This window comes from Falco cherrug, chromosome 10 (genome assembly GCF_023634085.1).
Source record: "Falco cherrug isolate bFalChe1 chromosome 10, bFalChe1.pri, whole genome shotgun sequence".
NCBI classification, from domain to species: Eukaryota; Metazoa; Chordata; class Aves; order Falconiformes; family Falconidae; genus Falco; species Falco cherrug.
Genome location: NC_073706.1, coordinates 1,372,446 through 1,394,134, shown reverse-complemented (window position 1 = coordinate 1,394,134; position 21,689 = coordinate 1,372,446). Strand labels below are relative to the sequence as shown.

At 41.0% G+C, this 21,689-nt stretch overlaps 1 protein-coding gene across 2 annotated transcripts in view; it reads right to left on the bottom strand.

Moving 5' to 3' along the window:
- Window positions 1-21,320, bottom strand: part of LOC102052472 (ubiquinol-cytochrome-c reductase complex assembly factor 1) — a 46,822-nt gene extending 25,502 nt beyond the window's left edge. The window contains exons 1-6 of one of the 2 annotated variants that reach the window (XM_055722436.1): window positions 21,237-21,320; window positions 18,520-18,624; window positions 16,869-16,973; window positions 12,486-12,593; window positions 9,528-9,600; window positions 4,825-4,882 (exon numbers count right to left, since the gene is read on the bottom strand). In XM_055722436.1, coding sequence (XP_055578411.1) covers window positions 4,825-4,882; window positions 9,528-9,600; window positions 12,486-12,593; window positions 16,869-16,973; window positions 18,520-18,624; window positions 21,237-21,260 — 473 coding nt within the window. In that variant the 5' untranslated portion in view covers window positions 21,261-21,320. The remainder of the gene's footprint in view (window positions 1-4,824; window positions 4,883-9,527; window positions 9,601-12,485; window positions 12,594-16,868; window positions 16,974-18,519; window positions 18,625-21,236) is intronic. The other variant, XM_055722437.1, reaches the window with a different exon arrangement.
- Between the last annotated feature and the right edge of the window lie 369 nt (window positions 21,321-21,689).

Here is a 21,689-nt window from a genome sequence, read left to right as displayed (position 1 = left end):
CCAATGATCAAAGGGTGGAGTGACAGAGAATCTGGGCAGAGGCAGGTAGAGAAGGAGAGGGGCAACAGTCAGCAAAGGGAACAGAGGGAAGATGGTGGCAATTTCTGTCTCAGGAAGCAGAGCTGTGTAAGGATTCCCGAACTTTATGCTGTGGCAGTGACAACTCGTTATCTGTCCAACAACACCACTGACCCAGCAAACAACACAATTAAGGCAGTATCAAGAAATGAATGCTTATTTTGGTCACAGAAAGATGACAAAGCTTTCTGCTACAACAGTGGTTCAGAACCCAGAGAACAGCTGTCCAGTTCCCAATCCTTCCACAAAACAAATGCACAAGGAGCATAAAACTTTTGTGTCTTACTTTCACCAATTTTAAAAACCTTTGTTCCTTGTGCATTTACATAATTCAGCTGCGTAAAAAAGTTAATTAGTAAGAGTTACTGTATCCCTATTTTGGGCTAAGAAAACCATTTTTATGCTTCTCTTGCTGAATATGCAAGCTCGGGGCGGGGGGGGGGGGCGGAACCTCAAGAGTGGCTTGGCAAGAAAACCTACTCCTGAGCATAAATACTGGTTCCTATCCAGTTTGCCTTCAGCGGTGGTGAAGCAGGAGGAGAGCGCAGCACACAGACCAACAACTAACAATTGGTCACTGATGAGCAGGACTACAGTGGTGCTCAGAGTAAAAACTGCTACTCACGAAGCCTAAAAGGTGGCTCTGTGTTTGGATGCATAGTGCTGTCACAGAGCTGTTCTGCAGCACCACGAGTGAGATCATGGAATTTTGCAGTTTATTTGAAAATTTGGTAGTTTGTTACTACACCTGCCGTCTGAGGTTTAAAAGACACAGGCTCTTTAAAGACTATAAGCCTTCTCATTAGATCAACACAGTGTGAAACATTTTATCGTTTCACTACAGAATCTGTCCTGTAGTTTAGTCAAATACTGACTCATCCTCATCAAACCATGAAAGCAAAATTATTCCACACTATCTTTAGAAAGCTGTCTACCTGACATTGGTTGGGTTGGATAATTTATGCTGTATTTAAGGTAAGAAAATTATATGAAAAGATGCCTGAAAAGGAACAGGAGCATCAACTCAACCCATTTTAGATGAGGGGTAGCAGTTTTCTACAACAGCCTTAGCTACAAATGCTTCTGTCATTATTCCCATAGTGCCAAAAGACTGGCTTAAACACCAGAAGCAGTAGTCGACACTGCCCTGTCAACCGTTGTGAGGCAGCTCAGTGCCAAGCAATCAAGGTATGATGATGCATTATACTTCTAAAGCACGACAAATGCAAAGCCCACACAGAGCTTCCCACTATCGCCTCCACCTGGCCACTCATTCCTGCTTCCCCAGTTGCTCCAGACCAGCTACTGGGGCTACATTAAACTTGTCCAGAGAAATTACTCTGGCCTAACAACACTATATCAACAGTAATTTTGGAAGGGTATTCTGTTTAACCCATTCATGAATGGCCAGCAACTTGGGAGACAGGAGAAGGAAGCTCTGAAATCGAGTTTGTGATCAGCTGTATGTTGTGACATATGCTATGAAAAATGGTTATAAGCAAAATTCTGAACTCTTCGTAATTAGGTCTGCATGTTATCCTGTGCCCCAGCCTAGCAAGCTCACCAAGTACTGTATGCATTTACAGCCACATACAGGTCTTTGCTGGGGCACAAACTAACAGCAAGCCTGGCTGTGCAGTCTTCCTCTTCCCTGGTGCCTCTCTCTGCCTAGGCCACGTAGCCCATTCCCTCATGTAAAGGCAGGATCAACTCGATGCCTGAGACATTCCATATAAACTTTCTCTTAAAACCTCTCTCAAGCAAGACTCCTCTGATGTAATTTAAACCCCTTTCTCCCTGTCCTCTCTGTCACAAAACACAGAAAGTTTATTCCCCTTCTTCTGAAGCAGCACATTTCAAAATGGTATGGTATCCTCAGTCTTCTCTATGCAAACCTGAGAAATCTTTTCCTCCAGGAACTGTTTCCTACATACTTGGTGGTTCTTGTTCTCCTCTGGACTCTCTCAGACTGATCAACACTTTCTCAAGTGCAGACTTCCTTATGAAAAACAACACTCAGATGAATTCTCACAACAGAGCTTTGAGCCTTTCAGAACAGGAATTGTAGCACCTCTCTATTTCAATCTTAAATACTTTAGAGATGTCACCATACTTGGTGTGGTGAAAATATGAAGGGAACTCTAGGTATGTAACATGATACATCCTGTACCAAGACATTTCTTAGTACAGTCAAAGTCATCTCTTTGGCAGTTGCATAAAAGCTCTGCACACAGCCAATACTCCATTAGGACTGCCAATGCAAGGAAAAAGGCAAACCCAGCAGCGGAGATGAACAGCTTCAGATTTTCTAAAAGGTCTGGACTTCTAAAAACATAGAAAGTCCTCCTGACACCAAAGCCGTGAAGTAACAGAAATGGCCTATAAAAACATGACATTCAAGAAAGAATACCAACAGATTGATTTTCTAATATATAATTTTAGCACTGCATTGGAAGGCACTGGAATGTGTCTAAAGGAACATTATCTTGAAATAAGTTAGCAAAAGCAGAGGCTAAACACAAGAGCCTGAATTTGCCCCCTTTCTGACTGGAGGTAAGTAGGGAAACTGTATTCACAGACAAGAAGAAATAAGAGCCAGAGATTCAAAGAGAGGACCCACCAGAATGTGTTAACGTAATGTATGCTCTGACAAGCACCTTAAGTCTATAAAAGGTGGGATGCAAAAAGCACAGAAACACAGTTAACTAGAATGTAATGGGCAACAACAGCAAGAAAGGAGGCAGCGTTTACTAAACTAGGAAAAATTCTCATCATCTCCAGCTCCAGAAGACAGTCTACATCAGCTGAAACTAAAGCTCTCAAGAAAAGAGGAAAAAGTGCGTACACCAAAACATGATCTAGACTGCAACGCTTTGAAAGACTGTGACCAGAACCTACATGGTCAGGTCATTGGCCACCAAATCAGGAAGGTTTCTAGCCTCTGAGGCAAAAGGTCCAGCAGGGAAGACAGAAGTATTTGAGCCTTCAGACAGGGATAGGATGTTCTTGATCCTGCCAGAGCTAACGGAATCAATAATGCCCTGCTCCCATTTTATCAAGGTCAAACTGATTAAAGAAAGAGAATCACAGAGAGCACAGCAATAAACCTGACTGTTAAAGCAAAACCATGTCATGGCAGTATCCTGGTCACTGAGCTAATCACAAGCAAAGCCTGCAGCATTTCCCAATGACCCAGGTAGCGAGTAGGCCCATTGCAAGCTTCTCTGCATCCTGGAATATCAAGCTGGATCTCTCACTCATGGTCCAGAATGACAGTGCTCCTTAGGTCAAGCTGCCAGGAACATGGAGGAGCAAGGCACATAAACCCTGGAAATATTAACCTTTAGTGTTAACCTCCACACTCGAATTTTCATTGCTGTCACACGAAGTGGGGCGATTTGGTTCCTTCCTGATTATGTAGTACATTGCTGTCCACCTGTCTGCCATATCCTAAGAGTACTTCAATTTCCCTCATTAAATATCTCCTTAACATCACTGGCTTAAAGTGTGGCAACTCTTGGCCTTCTCCAATGTAGCTCTAATCTTAGAATTTCTGTGTAACCCATACTCGTTCAATCTCCGTCATAGTCCCTTCTTTTGTTTTTATGCCTGTCATGAAAGAAGGTTATGTATCGTGAATGTGATTTTGTGTATCACAGTGTACATTTTCCTGTAAATTCAAAATCAAGATGATGTGGAAAAAAGGCGTGTTCTTTGCAGATTCATGTCACCCTTCTTTGGTTTTCCCCAGATACTTACGAACAGTTTGGTTTTGAATATTTATTGCAGTAGTTTTCCAAATATCTATATGAATGATTAGCTTATCAATTGATTTTTAAAACCTTTTTTCCACAGGGAATGGTAAGAAAGAAACTGCAAATTTCGAAGTTCTTCCTTAATTGATTCCACTGATTTCATTAACTGATTATAATTTCAGTGCTTCTACTAATATATTAATTCTCTAGTGAAATGAGCTGCCCCATCTTTCAATATATTGAGGAGACAGGAAATTAAAAGGAGGCAAGGGGAAAAAAAAGGAGGCAAGGAAATAAGGGGCCTATGCTTAAAGTGCAGCTATTTCAGTACAAACTTCCTTTCAGCCTTTGGATAGCTAAATGTAAGTCTATGGACTTCAGTTTCCTGAAAGATCTGGTACTTAACAAAAATTACTGTACTCCCTTGTGCATCCCTCTGACCTTTACAAGTATGTAAAGCTAGATGAAAACCTGATTTTTTTTGGCTACTATTTTCACAAATGAAAAAAAAAAAGGAAAAAAACATAATGTTTAAGGGTTTTAATATTTTTACATGTAGCCAAGCTGGCATTCACTAACCTGCACGTATGGTTCAGAGGTGCAAGAATAAATGCCAATGCTATAATTTGTTAAATGCTTCTGATGAGCAGCAACTTCAATCACCACAAATTCTCCCATTTTAAATTACTTTTACATAAATTTAAGTTTTTCCTAAAACACTCAAGTAAGATTTTTCCACACAGGCTGAGCAAGGCTTCTAGAAAACTCATGGCAAAGATCATTCCACTACTGAGGAATTCAGAGATGTAAAAGATGTTATTACCTTCTCTATGAGACTTTCTGTTCTTTAGTAGAAAACTCTAAAGTTAATAATCAGTAAACTGAATATAACTACTATTATCAATAACCATGAAATCTACTTTTTCTCACAATAAGGTACATATCAGTACTTCCTGAAAATAGTTACATTACTATTTTACTTTTCACTTACCAGACATGAAGCTGGGCTACTAGAAACCATGAATTCAAAGTATCAGGCATTTTGCACCCTTGATGCAGGGGGAAAAACACAAAACCAAAATTAAATATTAATATGAATTTCATCACATGTTGCGCCTAACACAAATTCACAAAAACAAAATCTAAATACATTTAAGTAATTTAATTTCTGGCCCTAAACAGTACACACACATCAGAAGCAAACATCATTTACTGTCACACTTGTGCTTGAACTCTAGAACATGCAGCCACAGGATGCTACAGATTCCAAAAGAGTTCATGTGTTTAGAAGTCACTTAGATAACATTTACCAGGGGGATGGGTGGCGGTGGTGGGGTGCTGGGGATTCCAAAATGGAGAATTAGACAAATGTGGCTTCTAGCTCAGGAAACCCCATAGCAGTAGAGAGTAACAGGGAAGTATCAATGGATGCTTTGCTCTGTTCTTACACTCTTCCTCTAACATCTGCTGTTGCTTCCTGCCAGGGACGGAATATTGTGCTAGCTGGGTCTTCGCTCCAACTCTCCTGATTTACTACATGCCTGTACAACCCACCGCACTCTAAGTCTGTCTTGCCTCTAACCATTCTTCATTAGGATTAAACCCACAAACCAACCATAGAAACAATTTCTGTCTCCAGATTTAGCTCTAGTCCAATAGCCACTGGGTTTCCCAGAGATGCTTTGTCAATATGCATGTCCACGTTATGGATCTGCATGGGCCATTAGGATGCGAGGCTGGAGATCTGGGCTGTGTGGCATGAAAACCATATTCTTCTTCCTCATGCTTGAAAAGCATGGACCTCTGGGTTATGGGCACATTAAGTCCTTTGGTTCCTGTCAATCACAAATCTTCGTCCTAAAAAGTTGCCTCCACATCTGTTTCCCAGAGAAGTTTTTAAGAGGAGTATCTAATGAGAAGGATCTGACAGTCACCTTGGCCCATCCAGCACTTGCTCTTGTCCTCTGGACTGTTCAAATGTAGCTTTAAGAAGGCCAGAGAATATTCAGAAATGGGCTCTCCAGTCATACATACCCCAAGGAAGTCAACCTTATCTTTTCTGTGTTGAATATATTCCTTCATGACTCCTATACTTCTTGGCTCTCAAGTATTACCAAGGAATTCACCTGGATCATGAAGCAATAAATTTCAAAACCTCTATCTTTTTATATGCCAACTATGGTCAGGCAACCACTAGAAGAACTAAGCAAATCATCACGATTCTTCCCTCCTCACAGAGGTGACTCCATCAGTGCCTAGGAGGTGCCAAGCTTCAGCATCAGTGCCCACACATCACCTATGCCACCTATAAGATATTATAAAGGCACTAACAGTCTGTGTTTGGAGATTAAACACAAGTTTCCCTCACCCTTTTCCCCTTTTGGCGCTCTCATTCCTATTAGAAATAGTTCACGTGCCTAGAAATGACTACTTTGACCTAAAGGCAGGCCAAGGCATCTCTAACTAGGGCAAGAGTAGACAATGCTTGCATTAATCAAACCATTTCATTAAATGAAGGTTCCATAGGCAAGATTATGAATAAAAAACTTACTTCAACAGTCAAGGTTTCTGAGGTAGAAGTTACCACGCATCAGTCTGCCACCACAGAAATCACTCTCCAGTGGAAAGCAAAGCTAACACCTCTACTACTGGAAATACGGAAAGGTTTTAAAAGACCTCTTCAGTACCCAGGAGGGAAGAATTTTTTCTGTAACTTTCCAAGTGTTGCACTTCTATTTTTATAATTCATTTTTCAACTTCTATATTAGGAATGTCTACATCATAAATTTAAAGGAGGGATGGCTCCTTTGAAGTAACAAGCTTGCCCTCAGATATCAGCTTTTTAAAAAGAATTCAATGCTAAAATTTGGGGTTGTGGAACACCTTATTCTGGGAAACTAAAAGAAAGAGCCATACTATAATTAAAGAGAAAACTATCTCCTTCAGAATACAGTTACATACAGAAAAAAGTCTGATGTTGAAGCTACCTATTAAATTACTGTGATTATTGTCAGCTGGGGAATAAATCTATTCTGCCCACAGAATACATCCTGTTCACATGTCTGTGTACGGTAAGAGACATGAATGCTCAGGATTATGAGGACATACCTCTTCCTCCAGTCATATTCTGCACTTAAAATTCATCAGGTAAGGGATGCAAAACATCTGACCCAGACCTGAGCTGGGCCACATGCAACCTCATTTCTACTCTCAGGATTCCCAAGCAGTGCAATTCATCATGTGGGTGTGTAGTACCAACTTCAGCATAGTCTCAGGCACACCTCTGCTTGCTGCATCACTGAGGGAATGACTTACGAGTTAGTTGCTTCCTGCTCTTACTAGTCCTCCAGGCTGCTTTTTGGGGAGTGAGTGGCAGTCCTGGCTTAAGCGACACCCATCTTCATTTGAAAAATGAGCAATTCAGAACAGAAAAATAGCTCCTGACTGAGTTTGATGAAGACATGGTGAACTGAACTGAAAGTTGGGTATCTTGCTTCACGTCAGGCTCCCCTCTCTTAATTGTGTATTCTTCACCACCTACTTTATGCCACAGCTGCAGTCCATCAGACCCTTCCACATGCCACTTAGTTCACTAACACAGCAGAACAGTAAGTCAGTAAAAAAATCGGTCAATTTTCTTTCAGTGACCTAAAACAGTTCACCAGAGGACATAACTGTCCAGTCCAGAACACAGGCAGAGGAAGATGGAGAAATGAGCCTTTTCCCTTTGGCCACTGCTTCAACTCAGCTGCCCAAGGAACCACAGCCTAAAGCTTCTTCATTGGCAGTATCCATTTAAAAGGTTCCTGCCTACCCCGCAGATATTGTCTTTCAGGGAAACTACTTTTTAAACATCCTGTTAAGTTTTAGCACTAATCTCCCAAACAGCTGCAGCTGTAAGTAGATAGAAGTAATAGAAACATATCTCTGTTTTCATACGAAAGCAACAGTTTCTCTAGAACCACAAAACCACAGACCCCAACACCACATGCGTTCCTATTACACCAACAGGTGCATCACGCACCGTCAATCTCAGCAGAACAAACTGTCTTGTTCCTTACGCAACAACGGTCTCAAGTCAATGCAAACACAGGTGTCCCTGTGTGTCAATTCAGAGGTGGACTGGCTACAAAGACAGTAGGACAAAAGGAGCAACAAAGACATTCTGAAGAAAATGATGAAACTGGAAGGAAAGGCTGTCTGCTGTTTGTGATATGTTTGAAGTGCGGAAGAGCTTTGGGATTTTCTCTTTAAAAAAGTAAAACAATATCAAGAATACAATTGAAGTCATACTCAGTATTGAGCCTGAAAATCTATGCCAGCATCTTTTTTGCAGGCATGTTTTGAAATTCCTTTAAATTTTAATCTAGGGCAACATTAATATATCTTTGCACAATTAACATGCTAAGCAGAGATAGTGAAACACCAGCTAAAAATATCAAAGCCTCTACCTGAGAGGCAAATATGACAAACAGAAGAGAACTTACCTGGGAAAGCCTGAGAGGGCATACAGCTGGGGAGACATGTGTGCACAGTAAGAGAGGATCTAATTTTTCGATTGCTAATGAATCGTATTGCTCAGAGTTCTCTCACTCCCACAACCACTGAAACCACATCACAGTTTTGGAAAACCTTCTGAAAACCGCTGGAAAACACTCCAGCAGCAGCACCATGTACCAAACCACCCTCAATAAGCTCTGCACTAGATGAACACACAAAGATGTCCCTTCAGCTGATCTCTCAAGCCTCAATCTGTGCTAATGCATTGTAAAGCCATGAGCAACCATTTGGCAGCTCAGGAATTCAGGTGACAGGCCATGTTCAGACAATGGGTTTACTACCAGCTAAATCACATTGACATAGGAAATAATTCACATGACAATAAAGTATTACTGAAGTTCATGTCAAACTCAAAAACACATCTTCCCCATTCACCAGCCAGATTTGATACTAATAAAAGCAGTAACAGATTTTTTTAGCTAATAGCTAAAAAACTGTGTGCAACATGAAAAAAGCATCCCAATTCAAGCCAATATTATTCCTATATATTTTAAGGAGGGACTTGCGTCATATTCTCTAGCCAGTCGAGATGTGTCCTGGTTTAATGCTGTCTACTATATGGTCAGTAAAATGCAGAAAGTCTCCAAGTTCTAGCCAAATCTGCCCCAGCATGAGGAACAGAAACAGGGAGGAAGGACCCTGTGATCTAACTGACCCTGTATCATAAAAAAAAAAAATTGTGCATCAGTGGACAGAGATGGTTCTCATACCTGTATCCCCGTTATACTGGACCTTCCCACAACTGGTCATGGGACAGGGTAGGACACAGAGACCATCTGACGACAGTAAAAAGGGAAGAGAGTGCTGGATTCTTAGTTTATCCCACCCCTGGTAATAAAAACGGCAATATCCTTCAAAGTCCAGAATATTCTGGGGTTTAACTATGCCACCCTTGCTCTCCATTGCAGCAGTCAAAATTTAACATTCCCAGGCTCCAGTCTACCCTTGAACCCTTACCACTTCAGAGCATAAGGGAACGCTGCAATGCAGTCAGGTTCTAGCTGACCACACATTATTAGGGTCTAACTAGTCTTTTTGCGGTCGTATTTATTGGTATAAATATATCAAATGAATTTTTATCATAAGGTCTGTCAACAGGGCAGTAGTCCAAATACAATCAAGTCCATTACTTACTGTTAAAAAATTCCTCATAGTCAGTTTTCTCCACACAGCATGTGTACATGCGCAAAGCTGCTACCTTAATTTTCTGAAGAAAAAGAAAAGACAATAGTTAAAAACATTCATCATCAGAGCTAGTGAACACTACTGTTTTATTAAGTACATACATTATCATTTTCTGAAAAGACTTCTTTTCATAATCACAATCTCTCAAGATTTTCAGGAGGACACTAAACTTTTCTATCTCACAGGAATGACACAAGTATTATCAATCTTGCCTTGAGGCAAAAAAAGTATGATTAAATGCCTTCTTGAATACCCTTGCAAATCTAGTTTCATATAATATTGTCAGCACAGAAAAAGAAATTAAATTGCTTTCCTTACAGAGACTCCAAAGATCCCAATTCATAATTCCCGGTTTCCTCCAGTAATTTTAATTGATGTACACCAGTCAAAGTGTTTGTATAATCTAAATTTTAAATACTAAAGAAGTGGCATACCAGACATGTCCTAAAATACTGTTTTTTCCAGTAAAAATGAAAATTGACCAACTAAGCCTCACAACTAAGAAAGAAATCCCAAATGATGAATGACAGGAAGTATACCCAGGTGTTTTGGCACTTCTAATTTTGTTCTTGGACTGCCACTGCACCAGAAAAACATGCGCTGAAGCTTCAAAGAGCCTATTAACTGACAGCAAAGATCTTAAAGAGAAGACCTGTTAGCCACTCACGTTTACTAATATCAAGGGGAGAAAAATAAAAAAAATTCAAAACTCCAGAGCTCACTCCCCTACCTAAGACAGGAAGCAAGCAGCACTGGGCTTGGCTTGGTTTGCATTCGGTTTTTTTTTAAAAAAATTATTTTTATTTTTAGTGACATATACTAGGGATCATCTCAGTACTCACTGTACTACAGAAACGAGCACTACGCCTGTCAAATGGCACTTTAAATTACCAAAGTAATTATTTGTGTCTCCGGCAGCCCAAAGAAGAATGAGGAAGTTGCAACTGATCTCCTGCTGTGGAAACACAGGAGCCATTATTTTTCTTATTCAATAATCTCAGGCTTCTGTCAAAAATAAAGTATAACTCTAAGCTTCTTGCACTAAAATAATTTATGCTGCTTACTGGAGTACTGAAGGTTTCCTTTTTAAAGGAAATGCTGCCTGGCCTGGGAGCAGAGATCTCCCCAGTGAAAGCCACTGCCCCAGACTAGGCATTAATAGCCATTAAAAACATATTGTAAAGAACATTTCTCTGCAATCCAGCCCTTAAATAAGGCAGGTAACACAGGAGAAACTGGTGAAATTTAATCATGGAAGTTTTAGGGTGTAGCAGAGGTGTGGGAGAAGAGAGAAGAAAATGGAAAAAAGCAGAAAAATATTAAGAAACTTCCCTGAGATCTCACAGAGAGCACTGGCAAGGCCAAAAATGAACTCAGGTCTCTTGGGCCCTAACCACAAAATAACTCTCTCCAAACCCAAGTTTCCTAGCCAAAAGCAGGCAGTAGCCATTAAAGAGAACTCTGAATCAAAGCTTTTAGCTAATAAGAATCTTTATTATAACAGTATGTACACATGCACTACCATCTCATAAGGTTTAGCATCACCTGATTAAAAGCAACTGATTTTAACCAAAATACCCAACTCCCTTAAGTATCAATTATCTTTTCTTTGTATTTTCTTTCCGAGGAGCCAGATGCAACCAGCAACAGTTTTGGATTAGTCTCAGAGGAGGTCCACTCTGCCTTGCAGATATTTGAAGCACCTTACAGATTTTAATTCCTACACAGTTGGGTTCAGCCCCTCCTTTTAGCTGCCTTTTCCTCTCACTCCTTTATACTGTGTCCTAGTTCACAACAAAGACATTATGAATTTCATCTCTTTTTCCTTTTGCATAAGGAACTGAAAGTCACTCTTACAGAACTGCTCTCATTTAGTCAACGTTAACAACTCCCTTATGAAAGGACTATTTGAAACATATGAAAGAGGATGACCTATTTGTGACTCTGCCCTAGTCAGCTACTACTGCACAGTGACTCAAACAGTAATCATATCTCACTACTGTTTGTTTGGGAGACCCTCCTGTCACAGAAATACACAACACTGTTGTTCAGGTTCAGAGAAGAGCAATAAAAGTCAAAACATGAAAGAGCCTCAATAACAGAAATGAGTTAGACTAAGTCTCCTCAGCCCAGATAAAGACTAAGATACTGTGGAGTATATGAGTCTATAATATCATCAGTGGAAGGAAGAATGTGAACATACACTCCAAGGAAAGAATAATCACCTTTTTTTAAAAAAAAAAAAATGTACAAAATTAAAAGGCACCAACTGAAAATAACTGTACTTCCCCCAGCTGGTACTCAAGCTATGGAACTCCCTGATACTGAATGCTATGGATGCTATAAACTTACAAGAGTTAAAAGTACAAACAGACAAAATCATAGAAGAAAAAACCATCAGTAGATACTACAGAAAAATGCCTAGTTTCATGCAGAAAGTCCTGAAAAAGACAACTGTTGTAGGCTGGAGGAGCATATGAGACAAGTATCATAATATGCTTTTTCTGTAACTAAATTCTATCTAGATAACTGCAATTGTTCATTATTAGAGAAGATGATGGTCTATGAGGGTGTTTGACTTGGACAGTAAAGCTGTTACTGTGTTCTTTGGTGCACAAATGAAGTTAAAAATGAGATATCTGAAGAAATTCAAGAAGGCTTAAGACTCTACAAACCAAATACAATATTCCTTATGTCAGTGACGCCAATTCATAGATCATGGGAGGTTCAAGCTATGGATTATTATGCTTCACATCACAAAAGAGAAATTTACATGGGTAGTAATTAGAACTGTTCCACTAAGTACTGTTCTTATCATAAGAAAAAAAAAGGGGGAGGGGGGGTGTTTGCTTTTTAGCACTCTGAAAGTATCAAACAACCAAAAGAATTATTAAATTAATGCTTTACCCATCTGCTATACTTTAGTGGTCCTGTGAAACCCATTGCTTCTATTATCCTTGTGAAAGTACCCACTTTCTCTTCAGATGGCTGCAAGGAATCCTTTGAAGAAAGATGCTGTAAAATTGAAATATGACATATTTCAGTCTTAGCAATTAAATCTGACAAATCATTTTAGTTAGAAAAGCTGCAAGTTAAATACAGAATCTTAAGGGGTCTGTTTACTTTTTGTTCAACAAAAATATATATTTAGGTCTCTGCAAAATATTATTACACTGTTTTTCCTATGTGACATTATTCTGTTTATGAATGCAAACACTGCATAACTGTTTTGATAAAAGCATCCCATTAGAAGCTCAGGCTCAAATAGTTTGTACAGAAACCTGCTTTCCAAAATATGCCTCCCATTCCACATTCCCATATTCCTTCTAGATGTGTGTCTTTACTTGGCCTTAAATATTTGCAGATAAAATGAGCAAACAAATCACAGCAAACACAGTAAATAAAGCTAACTTTTTACATTTGCTCTCTTACTCTCCCAGGTGAATCATATTCTAAAGTAATTATATATTATATAAATCAATTAGCTCCATCTTAAAACTAATGGAAGCTACATGAACCCATCATTCTTCCTGAAAAGCTCCTCCATAATGTTATTCTCCTTACAGTTAAATGGTACTTGCAGGAAAATCTACATCGTCTCCAGTGATTTGCAGTGTCTGCAAACATGAAGAAAAATGCTCTCTTCCAGATTAATTACACATTTTTAACACCATTGGATGGATAAGAAATCTTCATGGCATTCTGCCTCTAAGCATCCTGGCAGTAGCAACCAGCCATCAATAATTACCATTTGTACTCCAGCAAATAATTCCTAATGAATTAAGTATGCAGTATAAACATTTCTTTACCAACAAATTACATTACTTTTAACCCATCTCACCAAAATTAATGCAGGTGAGTCTCCTACATATAACTGAGGAATAATGAGAAAGTTCCCTGACCAAAGAAATGTTAAATTGCTTTAAGTTGCTGGAACCAAACACTTCCTTCAAAGACATGAACATACCAAGAAAAGAATTTTCTTAGTAGGGAAGCAAATCAGCAACTTAAGGACCGCTATACATGGCCAGAACAAACACTTAGACCAGGACTCCATCTCCAACAAGTACCAGCAGCAGATACTTGGACGAGACACAAAAGCAAAGAAATACGGCACATACACCGCAGCTTCCTGGGGTGTACCCACCCAGTTTTTGACAGTCAATCCTGCACTAGAAAATGTATCCACACATTCATTTTTGGCAGCTACAAATGGATGCACCTTCGCAGAAACTATTTAAGCTCCGTAACAGACAGAGTTGTAGTATATGAGCTTCATAGTTATGTAAAAAAAATTCCCTTGTGTCTGTTTTAAATCCAACCTTGCCATTTCATTGCATGCTCCCTATTTTGCCTGTAAGAAGCCACAACAACCCTCTCTATTCTCTTTTTCAGTATCTTTTATGTCTTTTATAGCCAATATCATACATGTGCCCATCAGTTCCCTCTCCTTAGTTTAGAAGGGTCTTAAAATAGCCTCTTCTCCTACTGAAGGCTTTTCATATTTCTGATCATTCTCGCTGTATTCTCTATAGCTTTGTTATCACTAGTATAGTAATTTTTTAAATGGCATGAATGATAAATAAATACATATTAAAATACAGACACATATCTTCCACAAGTTGCTATACTTAACTAAAAACTAACTGTAAAGGCGACAAAAACTGTAGCTTTGAGATGTAATCAATACCTATATATATCTACACACAAGCTTTAGCATTTCAGAGAAAAAGCTCTGCATTTGTGTACTACTTATAGATGGCTATTAATTTCTTAAAACCCATCATGCCTAATATTCAGGAAAATAGGAAGAAACACGCTCAGCACCATTCTACTGTCAGTCACCTAGCAAGACATCGTAACACTGTTCAGGACGTCCTTTAATACTCAGATCCTTGCTCTGAATGTTGGCTACAGTCTGCAAGGGCACTTTCCCACCCTCTGCCACGCATGATGGACCCAGAGAGTCTACTGACACAAATATTTAAGTAATTTTTCCGTACACAAATACTTAAACCAATTTTTAGTACTTTCTCTTCAAGATTATCCCATGCAACACTTTTCTCTACACTACAAATGGCACCTAACCTTACATCAGAAGGTAACTCCATAAGCCCCACTCCAGCCAGGCGATGGCAGGATATGCTCAATGCAGAACTTGTGTCCTAATAACCACTGCTGTACCAAACTCACTAAATCAACTTTCATCTTCTCCATAGGAATTAAAATCATACTAAATCCCTAGGATCTAGGGAGATCAATTTTACTACATACCTCTTATCTACAAACACATTATGAACTCTCCCTCAGTATGGATTTTTCACTATATGTAGGAAGTTAAAAACCAACATTACCTCAATTCAACTGTTGTTAGTTCACCACCAAGAAAATGACTGGAAAACTTTTTTCTAAGAAATGCCATGATTCTTGCTTCATTCTTCTTCAAGTCTGCCTGGTCTAGCTCAGGAGATGGAGAGGGGATTTAAGCAGTGAGTGTTTGATTCAACCTATGGATAGAGGTATGCAGTACATCCTGCCAATGCTAGGACTGCAGCCAAATGCAATTAAACAGTCCTATAAGTGTATATAAAATCAGGTGTAGAAAACCTAGATAAAAAACATATAGAGGAAACATCAAAAATATGTTTTATAACTCACTCAAGCTCATCAATACACTGAAAGGGACATAAGCCTACCTCAGGCTGACTTTTCTGCTCAATACCTGAAATTCAGTGCTCAAAGTGAATAAGCCTCTTAATTTTGACACCAACTACAAAAATTAAACAATTGGAGCTCATCATTAATTCTAAACCACTTTCCCACCAGGAGTGCATAGTCAAGCTCAGTAAGTAGTTCTCTATTCAAAATAATGAGGCTGCAGTCCAAAAAAACTACCTCAAACCTTACCTACACTGCTGTAAACTACTTCTTCTCTGGTCATAAATCCTGCCTGGCTTCTTACACCAATGCTATTTTAACCAGGAAGCTTCCCGATTCTTCTTTCAACCTTTGTACAACTCTCCTAGCCCTTTCCAATATATCAAAGGCGAGTCTCTGACCTCTGCCTTGAAGATCTTCATGCCACTCCTGTTTTGTTAGATCTACCATCTCCACACCCACTGCTCTCCCAGATCCGCATTGCAAATGATGCCTGTGCAGGCAGAAGAGGGGCACTGCAGGCAGGCACAGGGTCTAGGGGTATGCACCATGTTTGAGAATCTGGATTCTATTCTTAGCTCCAGCCATGGTAAATTGTACAAGCCATTTTGTACGCCTCAATCTCTTTGTCTGCAAAATGTTTGGTCTACCTCACCAGCTGAAAAACACTGAGAAATTGACTAAACAAAGGAAAAACTCCAGTTAAGCACTAGATGCAAACAGCAGCCAGGTGTTCTTTCCTTCCACAGATTTCCTTGTTTTCCTTCATTTTGTCTATCCATGTCAAAACAACCAATATAAAATGCTAGTTAGCATTTACACCTAATTCTACACCATCAAAATACACAATTAGGCAGACAGCAAACTGGGATTGTTGATTTTATGCAAGTTTCACCCATCAATCCACAACTTTCTTTTTCTTTCTGTCCTCTCATTTCTCATGCATGCATTCAATTTTCCATTTTCCTCACAATGCATTAACAAGATCTGGATATTTATTAGTTGAGAGACACTGACTCCCTTGGATTAAGTGCTAATCTAATCTTATGAAGATGTTTCATACTCCAGAAAACATCTATTCCAAGACAAAAACAACAAATGTAAGAGATGCAGAGACCGCAAATTAAAAAAAAATGGTACAGATTAACAGTAAATAAATTATTACACAATAATTAGTCATTATTAGTAGACTGCAGGACAACTGTCAAGTGTTTAGTAGATAGCAAAACTGCCATCACACATTATTCCCAAGCTACAGAATCAAGAAACAGCTTGTCACTTTTAATACATATGAGCAACTTCTGTGTTTCCTTCTTGAAAGATATGAAAGGAATATCTGCCTCCCACGACAATAACTACTCTCCTTAAGTTTCTTTCCTCACTGGAAAAATGCCTTCAGGCTTATAATTGGAACTTTCACCCCAGACAACCCAACTGGAACTACACCTTCCCATGCTAGTATTTCATTTCCTGGACAGGAACAGAGAGCACTACTCAAATTATTGGACCCATTGTTCACGGTATCTGAAAGTTGAATCATCTACATGTTTTGAAAAGTGTTTTGTTACCTGTATCTGTATAATCCCTAGAACAACGTGCCCTCTGACAATAAAAACATCAAACTCTTCTAACCTTATTTGTATTGTAAAATGATCTGTTTTGCTGTCTAATGACTCCATTGGCTTGAATCAATCCACCACAGGATTTAGACAGTCGGAGCTGGCCAGCCTTGTGTCTCTAGTAAAAATGATAAAAGAAAAACATGAAGAGACCACTGACTAGTAAACACTTAACTTTACACCAATTACCCTTAATTTGCTTCCAAGTCAATTACAGTTCAGTCTAATACTGAAAAACTTTGTATCACAAAAAGCACAAATTTATTATCATAACTGCTGCAAACAATATGGTTGTCTATGCTTAATGCTCTACACCACACATTTTCTAGTGTTCTGCAAATGTACTGATGGAATGGCTCAGGCTATCCACTTTGATTTTCTCAAACACTACTTGTAATTATAAGTTTTGTCTCTTAATAAAGAATAATTATTTTTCCAGGCCTTACAGAGAAACAGAGTGTATGCTATTTTGATCTACAGCTTTACAGTCCATTCAACTGCCTGTGGCCAGGACCTGAGAAAAACAAATTACAGGGTAAAAGCTATCACTACATCCACTACAACTTCACAGCACATTTGTATTACAAAAGCTACTGCAGAATAAAGAAAACTACCAAGTAGGAGTGGGATCTCCATGCAAGAAGCTGCACACTGAACAGAACACCTATCATAGCTTCCCAGCACACCCTGATTAGCACTAACTTGTTTATAAATAAATTCAGACAAGTAAAAATACTGATTTGCTCAGAGCAGTCAACCCCAGAAGTCTGCTGAATCTACTGGTGACTCAGAGCAAGCCCAACTCTATCAATCAATTTTGCAACTGCTCATTTCCCTCTCTACTCTCAATATCATAGGCTATTTAATATGTACTGGTGCTTTAATAATACGGTTTTTCACAACATCACAGGCAATTTTCCCTGGTCCGGAATGTTTTATCTGAGAGAACACATCCAAGCCAAGGAACTTACAGGTAAGTTTCTAATTCTGTAAGTCATGGCTCTATGATAAAAGCTGTAATATGTAGGAGGACAAAGAAGCTTAATCTCCTCTCATTTCATTGTATGCAAGAAGAAAACGCCAAGAGATACGCTCTAATTCTGTTCAGATAGCTTGCATTTATTCCCATTTTCCACCTCTCCATTATTAATTGCTATTACATTATGTTCTAGTTAATTTACTATGGAGAAACAAACTGACACTAAGCATGCTATTGCAGAACTGGAAGGGAAACTGCAAAGCACTGCTTTCCACTGAAACAACACTACTTAATGTACTGTGCCAGGTAAACAAACTAGAAAGTCCAAGGCTAATGTACAGTGGAGGCATTCTATAAAATAAAGTGCTGGAAATCACATGCAATCATGACTAGCTTGCTTTGGAAAAATGACACCTACGTTTGGACTCCTACATTTAATCTATTCACAGCAGATCATTTGGATCCATTAAAAGACTGCATAGCTGGAATGAAGATAATTGTGTAATAAAGACAGAGCTCACCCTTTTAGCAGCAGAAAGCTTTTAAGTTGCCTTGATATTTCAGCAATACACAGACAGTGAAGACAACACTTTTGGAAGCCTCCTTCTTTAAAAACTGTAACTTTTTCTTACTAATTTAAAGTTATCCCACGTTTTACACACTTTAACATACTCTGATAGCCTACCTGAAAAATACTGTAGAGCATTCGTCTACACTGGCCTTGGACTGAGGTTATTCGTAATAATCCACTGCATGCTGCTATCCATTGAGTTACTCCAGTCTGGCAGCTCTGGAACAGAAAGACTAGTAATTGAGAAAAGCACCCCAATACTCAGAAACAGTTTGTCCTCCTGCTTCCACAAATTTTATTCATTTCTACAACAATCCCCAGATTAAACTCCCACCTTGCGTTTGACAGAAGCATAAATTTTGATTTTAAAAAAATGTGCTGTCCAGTACAAGCATGCAGCGTAAGTTTGATGGCAGAAACAGATCAGTCAAAGGAACTGGTGGCCTGTCTACATCAGGGGTCCTCAAACTTTTTAAACAGGGGGGCAGCGCACGGATGAAGTGGCAGGCAGTCATCTGCAGCTGCTTGGTTCCCCCCAAAAACCCCAGCGGGTGTGTGTGTGTGTGTGTGTGTAAATACGGGGGACCAGATTGAGGACCCTGGGGGGCTGTATCCGCGTGGGCCGTAGTTTGAGGATCCCTGGTCTACATCATAAAACTACACCACAATTTTTGTATCTATACAATAAATTCAAATGCTTAAGAAGCATTCTTCAATTAGCTGAGTGGTCTCTAAAAAGCCCTCATCCAGGTCTCAGCTTTTATGCATCTTTGCCTTACTTACACAGCTAAGAATTGTACTATTTTGAAAGCGTATATTGTCCCAATAAATTTCAGTGAAGATAATTATTTTCTGTAATAAAAATGTCAGGTAACTTAGAAAAGAGAAGGGCCTTTCTTTGCACCTTTCATTTTCTGCAATATTCAGGTTAGTACAATTTTTGCCTCCTTCATCCATGTTCTACATTAATACTGGAAATAATGTATATATTATTAGAATGGATATGGATTTTTTCTAATAAAAATAGCTTCATTTTCAATCGGCCACAGAGACAATTAACACATTGAAGCTTCCAACATATGAGGAGAGGTTTAGCTTTGAGAACAGAAGACTCCAAGGAAATCTTACCAATTTGTATAAATACCTGTTATAGTGGACAGTCAAACTCTCCTTAGTAGAAAAACAACTATGAGACTAGCAAATCTGCCCAAGGATTAGGAGCAGCAGACATAAAACCAGCCTGGGTTTCCGCTCACCCTTCCTTATACCTGCAGTCACCGCCGTCCCTCAGAGGCAGTGTACAGCCTCCTCAGCCTGTCCCTCCGCAACTCCTCAGAGCTGCAATTCTAATCCATTAAGGGAATTGATCTGGGTTCTTAGAAACTGCTCAGGTGAGTCTCTGATTACAAAGTAAGGCACTTCAGATCACAAAAATGGCAAACAACTACCTCTCCTCTACTCCAAAGATAATTTTTTCTGGCCAGGCTAAAAAGTTGAATCAGCTTACTTTGCCACATGAATGCCAGAAGCAACTGGGAGAGGAGGTGCCCAGGGACAGGCGAGCCTAGGAGGCAAGTCATTCACCTTCTGCACACAGGTTTTCATTGCAAACCACACGCTGAGTGCAGCTCCGCTGACAGCTGAACCCATCTAGTGACTCACTGCTTCTCTGCCACCCTCCCTGCTCCCCTCCTGCCTGGTTTCGCCCTCCCTTTTTGCTAGTGATTCCTCTTCAACACATTAAAACTGTGGGTAACTATTTTTATGTCGCCATGGTTCTGCTGCTCCAGCATTTGGAACATGGGGGCCAAAAAAAATGCTGGAGGCAGCAATGGTGGACAACAGTGCAAAGACAAGAGCAAGGAGAAAGAGCAGGAACAGGAGGAGGCAGCAGGAACTCAAGCTCACTGCACTTTAGTTGCTCCCAGGCAGGCTTGCTCTCAGTTGCTTTCAGCTTCACAGCAGAAAGGGCTGGGCTCACCGTGCTTGTAGAAACCACACCCTGAGACATCAGTTCCAAGAATTTGGTGGATTAATTTTATAAGTGGATATTGCCCATGACCAAAGGTCTTTCATCTTTCTGACAAACCTCCACACAGCAGCTCTGCCCGTCTCTGTATTCATGTTTTGACAGAGTATCAGACCCATGCATAAACTTCCCTTTCCTAGACTATATGCTAAAAAGCAGTACTCTGCTGAAAAGAATTTAAAGTCTAATAGAATGAAAAACGCCATACAGGAATGCATGAGACAGAATAAAGGAGCTGCATCACTAGCAATCCACTCCCATTCACAGGAACTGGATCTCTTCCGGTGAGCACTGAATCTTTATATTCTCTTTGCTATCAAACACCAAAGCGAGGAGGGAACCCCACAGCAACCTCCAGCCCAGGGGCACACGCACCGTGCCCTCAGCAACCAGCAGCACCAGGCCGAACACCCGCCCTCAGGCCCCGGTCGGGGCTGCTCCAGCCTCGCACAACTCTTATGTAGACACAAATTCTGAAGGAAAAGCTCGACCCGCCCCTTCAGCAGGGCCCACTGCCGGGGCAGGGGTCACGTGGGGGCGGGAACAGCCAGCGGGAGCCGCGACCCCCCACAGAGCCCGCACGGCTTCGCCCCCCACCCCCGGCCCCGGCCTGGTGCCCGCTGACTAGGGCGAGGCCGCGCCGCAGACCGGCCGCGCACAGGGCAGCCCGCAGGGAGTGGCGGGGCCACAGCGCAGGCACCACACGAGCGGCGCTGGGTCGAGCCCGCGGGGACGCTGCCGGCCGCACACACCGCTCGCTGCCGGGGCGGGGAAGACGGCCGTGGCCGCCGCCGCCACTCACCAGGGCTCGCCCCAGCGCCGCCATGAGTGGCTCCTCAGCGCCGCTTCCGGCGAGCGGCGCGGCCCCTTCCGCCCCGCGCGTGCGCATGCGCGGGCCTGCAGGGGGCGGGGCGGCGCGCGGTGGGCGGGAGCGGCGGCGGCGCGGCTGAGGCACGGCTGTGAGGCGGGGACGGGGGCGTGCTGCCGGGTCTGCGGCGGGCTTTGCTTCGGGAGGGGGAAAGCTGGCAAATCCCTGCCTTGTCCGGCCTTGTCAGTTCTCTGCTCTTAGGAGGCCCGACCCATACGTGGGGACGGTGGCCGCGCTTCCGCTGTGCCGCCTGGCAGCAGGGAGAGCAGCGCAAAAGCAGCAGGTTTCCTCAGGCTGAGGTTGATCTGGCCCTGCTGGCTGCCCCATGCAGGAGGCAGCTTCTGTGTGAACCTGTGCAGGTGCCAGCACAGGGGCTTCACGGTGCCA